Source organism: Stegostoma tigrinum, chromosome 3 (genome assembly GCF_030684315.1).
Source record: "Stegostoma tigrinum isolate sSteTig4 chromosome 3, sSteTig4.hap1, whole genome shotgun sequence".
Lineage (NCBI taxonomy): Eukaryota > Metazoa > Chordata > Chondrichthyes > Orectolobiformes > Stegostomatidae > Stegostoma > Stegostoma tigrinum.
In genome coordinates this window covers 129,589,375-129,596,761 of record NC_081356.1, presented here as the reverse complement: position 1 = coordinate 129,596,761, position 7,387 = coordinate 129,589,375, and the positions used below count along the sequence as shown (strand labels likewise).

Sequence of the window (7,387 nt, the reverse complement as noted above, 5' to 3'; positions counted from 1 at the left end):
ATTACTCCAAATATAGATTGGCCAATTAATCCATCAATCACTGTCATTGTCCGTTCTTTACTGGTTAACCAATCCATCAATTAAACCGGTGACGATCTGTCCGGTCTTCAAACTCCCGGTACTTTCCGACCGTGGATTGGTTCGTCTGTCCATCAATGAATTGAAGGGCGTTCAAGCATCGTGTCCGCTGCCTCGGTTGGTCCAATGTCTCCCAGACACAAACGGTTTTCATTGGCCCAGTGGTCACAAATACCGATAGTCGATTGGTTAATATTTCAATCAACCAGCAGTCCGCGCGCGTGGGGATGACGTAAGGTTCGGCGCTCCAATTTGGACCTGCCCCACCCACTGTATTCCAATTGGTCCTTGGGGCCAAATGTCGATTGTCTATTGGTGAACGGGGCCGTCAGTCAATCGGTTGGAGGCGGGGTGGCTGGTGCCGTCAGGTTTGGTTGAAGGGGACTGGTTGTGGGCCATTACCCTTGGCAAGATGGCGGTGTTTGCCGGTTTTGGTGACTGTGACCAAGTCTGTTTTCGTGTATATTGCGGTTAGAAGCCTCTTAGCTGTCCATACGCTTTGACGTGGAGTAGACTGGTTTGGTGTGTTTGGTGCTCGAATTGACTTGGCAAGAAGTGCTTTTCCTGAGCGCTTCTCCTGCTCCGCTCCCATTATATTTTTCTCTCTGCCTAATAAAATGGCAACCATGGAGAAATTGATGAAGGCCTTCGAGTCACTAAAGTCATTCCAGCAGGGACCGTCCAGTGAGGAGCCGGGGCAGAAACCGTGAGTAAAACGATCCTGGTGAGAGAGGGCTGGGGATGGTTTGTAGGGGAGCTGCTGGTGAATCCCGCTGACATTCAAGTACTTACAGAGATCTACAAACAGCAAAACGCGTGCGCGCAAGGATTAAATAACTAACGCAAAATTTCACTGTGGGATGGATTCCAATGTACAAAAATCGCACCCTGACGTCTGGTGTGCATTGGCATTTCATGGTGTCCTTCTGTACACTGGCGTGTCAGAGTGTGATTATGTACCAAAACATGCCGTGGAACCCATAGAATTCCTCCAGGGTGAAAGGAGGCTATTTGTCCCCTTGAAACCGCACTGACCCATTGAAGAGCATCCCACCTAGAACCACCACCCCCCCGCCCCACCTCTACCCGGGCCCTGACGTCCTAGTGTACAAAAAAATGTGCTGGCACGCCAATATGTAAAATCGTATACTGATGTACCAATGTACAAAAACACATGCTGGTGTGCAAGCTTATAGCTTGCCATGCTGATGTAGAACAGTACTGATACACCCATGTATAATAAGTGAACACTGACTGTCTGACATACAAACCAGGTGTGTTGACATTGGTACCCAAGTGGCTGGAAATAAATGATAGACAACTTGTATACAATTACACTTGTGCACAAATCAGATATAGTTCCAGGCTAAGAAATCTGGGAGATGATCATTAGTCACTCCTTTTTATTGTCTTATTTCTGTATATATTGAAATGACTCCTGTTGCAGTGGTGCATGTGAGATGTTTCTGCTTTGCTGGATGGTTAGAGATGGGAAGGAATAACAAAAATAAACTGCAAATCTACAAGTGTGAAACAATACTGTAAGCACTTGCTGTGCCAATCAGCATGTGGGGCAAAAACAAATGAGGTAATGTTTGCTGAAGATCCTACACCTAAAGTGCTACTGTTTTTGATCTCCATATGCTGACTGACTTGCTGAATGTTCCTAGTTTTTGTTGTTACTTTCTAGTTTTCAACTTGTACAGTGTGTGTAAGTTATGGATGTATATCAGTTTCTTGTTTTCCCTGGGAATATATCAATATTTGTTGTAGAGGCAGACAATGATGTTGAAATGGCTTTGGATTTATTGGGCAATGCTGAGTTTTTGTTTACAATGACGTGAAAACTCAGGTTGTGGAACGTGGAGTGGTGGAAGGGATATCAATACGTGATGTTTCCTTGGTCTTTATCCATACACAACAGCATTGTTGTCATACTTCTCATAGAAACTCAGCAGGGAGATGGGGAAAGAATATTTTAACTGCCAGGATTTCCACTTGCCCAGCATGTTCAGTCACTTTTTGTGAATCCAGCTCTGTAGCACTTTTTGCACTTGGTGCAATTCTGAAGAGAGATATTGCATTTTGCTGTGCATGAATGAGTGAAGATAATGATAAAATTAGTGGAAGTTGGGTGGGGCAGGTAACATAAAAAGTGAAATTGACAAAACTAAGTGGAAGGTACATCGCCTGGTGAGCATGTTATCTTTTTATGTTTTTGATAAAGATCTGCATTTGATACTGGACCTTGGTGAAATCCTTGGATTTCTGTGCATTGACACTGAAATACTTGCTGATTGATCTGTGTAATATGAGACTCCAGGCCTTGTGTGCCTCTTTGCGATTTTTAAGATGCAGTCGAGCTATAACTATGATTGATTGTTTATTTCCACTTCTGCATTATTTAAAATGCAGACATCTTCCAAGGTAAATATTTTTCTGGAAGTGTAATTTCTGCTTTTGGAAGCGGAACTCAATGAATGTGCTGCAGTTCTAGAAAGTCAAGGATACCTGTTTGTATAGCATATTGGCAAATGGATGATATCCACGAGGACAGTGCCTCCTTGAAATACAAGACATCAAGTTCAGGTAATCCTGTGAGAAATATGTTGAATTGCCACCATTATCTCATGTCCAATATTTATTACAAACAGTATATTTTCTTGCTTAATTGGGAAATCACGAAACTAACAAGGGTTCTTTTGGGAAGTAAAGCTGCTATCTCTACTTGTACTGACCTACATGTGACTCAAGACCAACAGCAATGTTGTTGACTCCTAGCTGTCTTCTGAAATGACTTATTAAGTTAGTCACTTCAAAAACAGTTATGGATGGGCAGCAATTGCTGGGATCGTCAGCATTGCTCATATTTCTGGAAAGGATCAAAAGATATTGCTTTATTGCAAATTGGACTTTATTCTTTGCATATAACCACTGATGTTTGCCAGTGGTTGTTAAGCAGGTGACTGCGTGGGTTTGTTGTAACCTTAAAGATGTTAATGGTGTCTGACAAGAGCCTGGGCGTTCTCTATTGATCACTTTGCCATAGCAGAGTTTATATCTTTTTATATGGATGTTTATTTGCAAATCAGTAATAGGATTGAAAGATCCTTTGTAGCTTGGGCTGGAGGAAAGGCAAATTCTTGTAATCTCTAAATAGTCTCTCCGTGATTTTATATTCTTTTGTTGTCTGTGGTGGTGGAGATGACTTTTCACTTGTAAATTCTGATCAATCTTGGAGTCAGGAGCAAAGGGGAGCCAAAATGCTAAGTCAAACAGTTCTTGAATTGACTTTTAGCCAAGAATTTTCCTTTGAGTAGTTGTGTGGAGTGCTGAGTGGCAAAAAGGCATTCATAAACTCAAATCATCAAGCCTGTTCCATCAAAAATTCCTCCACCTGATGGTAACTCCCACCTCTGCACTATCTCGTGCCGCCTTATTGTGCACTTTATGGTTGCCTTTAGAAAATAAGGATGGAATTAATTTAATCACCTTTTAATATAGTTAATAAATTGTTACTCGGGCATAAACAGTGAAAACCCTGCTTACTTCACTGTAATGCAAAGTACCTTTACTGCTATCAACGGTACTTGCCATTTATACCCCTGGCCCTAATTGCTAGCTTAGTAATATGGTTTTCTGCACTTTTTATTCATAATGTCAGAAAAATGATTTGACAGTTAATGAATTGGCCTCGTGCAGTTTTTGAAACTAAGTGATAAAGTTGCAATTAAAAAATGTGAATTAATATGGAAAATGTAATTTTTACCTGCCCAGATAAATTGTTCAGAGATAGCATAGGAAATAATTGTAAACCTTTCCAGTTTTTGAATTTTGAAATTTGTTTTTTAATTTGTGGTGAGTGGTAAGTGAAAGCCTTCGGTAACTTGTCGTTCAGTTTAAACTGCCTGGGGAAAAGAAAGGCTAAATGTTTTTTTTTATTAATTGGAAGTATTGTTGACTTGTTGGTGCCCTCAGAAGTGGTCCAGCAGATCTCTCAGGTTTACCTGGGATGGGCAATAAATGTGACACTGTCAGTAGTACTCAAATATAAAACAAAAAGTTGAATTATTTCAAAGTAAGGCATGGTGCATTGCCAGTGGGTTTAGATAACCAGTGAGTTGTAACCCAGATGACCGAGTGACTGACTAGTTTGCAATCTGAGTGGTGCCAACAGTTCAGGTGCAGTACCTGTATTGCTGAAGTGTGGTGACCCTCAGGTTAAACCACCAGCTTTAATGAGAGAGCAGTAGTATGGTAAGCTGGGACTAAGATGACTACTTTATTATGAAAAGTAACACAGATGGACATGGTGCTTCCAAACAGTGAGAGATTGTTCCCTCAGCTCTGACTCAGCAATTTTGCAGCAGCCAGTCATAGAGTCATACAGCACAGAAATGGACCCTTCGGTCCAACTTGTCTGTGCCGACCAGGTTTTCCAAACTAAACTAGTCTCAGTTGCCTGAGCTTAGCATACATCTCTTTAAACCTCTCCTATTCATATACCTGTTCAAATATCTTTTAAATGTTGTAACTGAACTTGCCTCTATGAACGAATGAGAGGATTTGAATATAGGAATAGCAAGTCTTGTTGCAGTTATGGCTTGGTGAGGCCACACCTTGAGCGTCGTGCAGTTTTGGTCTCCTAGTCTGCGGAAGAACAAGCAAATGGGACCAGTTCAGTTCGGGAAAACCTGGTTGGCGCAGACAAGTTAGACCAAAGGGTCCATTTCCATGCTGTATGACTGGCTGCTGCAATGTTGCTGAGGAAGTAGATTTTTGCTATTGAAGGAGTGCAGTGAAAGTTCACCAGACTCTTTCCTGGGATGGCAGGACTGAGGCATGAAGAAAGACTGGATCAATTGGATTTGTACTCACTGAAATTTAAAAGAATCGGTGGGGATTTCTTAGAAACGTGTAAAATCCTGATAGGCCTGGACGGGCTATATGTGTGAAGAATGTTCCTGATGTTGGGGAAATTTAGATCTCGGTGTCACAGTCTAGGAATAAGGCATAAGCCATTTAGAACTGAGATGAAGAAGAATGTTTTCACTGAGTTGTGAACCCTGTGGAATTCTCTACCACAGAAAGCTGTTGGGGCCAGTTCATTAGAAATGTTCAAGAAGAAGCTGAATGTGGCCCTTGTGGCTAAATGGAATAAGGGGTATGGAGAGAAAGCAGGAGTGGGATTCTGAAATTGTAAAATCAACCTTGATCATATTGAAAGGTGGTGGCCTACTCCTGCACCTATTTTCTGTTTCTATTATTTCCTCTGGCAGTTCATTCCATATATGCTAAAGTCATACAGCTTGGAACCAGACCTTTGGATCCAATTTGTTCGAGCCTGGGAGCAGTTTAACATAGGTTCAGGTGCGGGAAGCTGCTTCATCCATTTTTCACAATATTATCTCAATGGCCTTATTATTGGCATTTTCATGGGTAGTTGCAACTTTAGTCCTTTGAATAAGGAAGGTAATCTTGAAAATTCAGCATTGCAACAGTGATCTTCATTCTTCCCTTTCTGTTCTATGGGCAGGCTTTGCATCCTCCATAAATCTGAGCTCATTTTCAACAACTCCCAATAATACTCCTGAGGATCTTGTGTTGTTTCATATCTCGTTATACTAGCTGATGACATCCCAGTGATTGGATTTGTGGAAGCAGCAGTAGCTAAGTTGCAATGCCTGGTGATTGGGGTGGCAGCAAGAATACAACTTCTTCTGGTAATTGATTTTGAGGCTGGCAGGCTGTTTGAGACTCCAGGCCATACGACTTTTTCTTTCTTTATGGAATGAGTTGTCGGAGGAAATGGTGGAGGCTGGTACAATTACAACATTTTTTAAAAGCTATCTGGATGGATATATGAATAGGAAAGGTTTAGATGGATATGGGACAATTGCAGGCAAATGGCACTAGACTTATTTAGGATATTTGGCAAGTTAGACTCAAGTGTTTATTTCTGTGCTGTATGTCTCTGACTGTGTGTTTGCAAGATCTGGAATTTTTCTCTCATTTTGCTCTTTCTACTTTTTTAAAATTATGGTTCTGATTTTTAAAGAAATTATGGTGTAAATAAGCTGGTGCCAATGAATGGTGACTTTGTACACTTTTTCACACTAATCCTTTTTTTTGTAGAAATGCAGAACTGCAGGTGCTGCAAGTCAGAAAAATAGAAATTGCTGGAAAAGCTCATTATGTCTTTTGTTTTTTGGCTAGACATCCTCCGTGTTTTAAAGCTCTCAAGTTTGTTTTTGGATCTCTGAAAAACTGTCATGTCACTCCTTTCCGTAAGCTCTTAAGCCTCTGCAACCTCCTCCAATTCTCATAGTCTGTGCATCCCCAATTTTAACTACACCAGCACTTGGCAGCTGTGCTCTCAACTGCCAAGGCCACAACTTGTAATTCTTTTCAGAAAAGTATTTGTCTCTCTACTAACTTCTTTCAGGTGGCTCCTTTTAAAACCTACCACCTTGACTAGGGTTTTGGCCACAAGTTCTAATATCTCCTGATCTGGATTGCAGTGAACATTTGATAGCACTTACATGAAATGTTTAATGACATTATGCAATGTTAAAGGTCCAGTAGAAATGCCAGTGGTGATTGGGTTCAAATATTGTTTCAATCCTGCAGCCTGCAGTCCTAAAGGTGAGAGCTAATCGAATCCAAAGATGTTTTACCTGCTGTTTATGAGCAGTGAGGAACCAGTAAATGATTGTGATATATTTTGGTATTTTACAAAAGGATGTGGCCCTCTTTGATTTCTTTTACTGAAAATGAGAAAATCATCTGCTTTTGTTCCAGTAAATATTATTTGTTTTAGTGGTGTGTGTCTGGCATTTTCTGAATAGATTTTTAAACTACTAGGGAGTTGCGATTTCTGGTTTATGAAATGAAGTTAAGGCCACAACTGCATAAGCCACTATCTTATTGACTGGCTCAATGGCTGACGCATACTGCTATTTCTCATGTTCTTATTTACTGTATTCAGTATTGACAAGAACTGCTTAATGGCTTCTTATGAAATTTCTCTTTAATCATACTCCGGTGCAAAAACTGGTACATTGTGAATCATTATCTTAAGAGATTTGTTAAATTTAGTAGTTTGGTTATGTATAACTTGAATATTGCTGGAAAAGAGGCATGTTGAAGCTCTTCATCTTGCATTCATCAGAACATCGGAAGCGTACCTGTATACTGTGTGAGAGGAGCACATTGATTGATAGAAGGATTGCCATGGAAAATTAGACTGATTATTGACAGTTAACTTGCAGTGTTTGTTTAAATATTAAACTAGGCTGATTTCTTGGAG

General features: G+C 40.6%; 1 protein-coding gene across 4 annotated transcripts in view; it reads left to right on the top strand.

The window, feature by feature from the left end:
* Positions 1–464: 464 nt before the first annotated feature.
* htt (huntingtin) overlaps positions 465–7,387 on the top strand; it is a 238,331-nt gene continuing 231,408 nt past the window's right edge. For all 4 annotated transcript variants that reach the window (XM_059644891.1, XM_059644889.1, XM_059644890.1 and 1 more), the window contains exon 1: positions 465–784. In XM_059644891.1, coding sequence (XP_059500874.1) covers positions 696–784 — 89 coding nt within the window. In that variant the 5' untranslated portion in view covers positions 465–695. The remainder of the gene's footprint in view (positions 785–7,387) is intronic.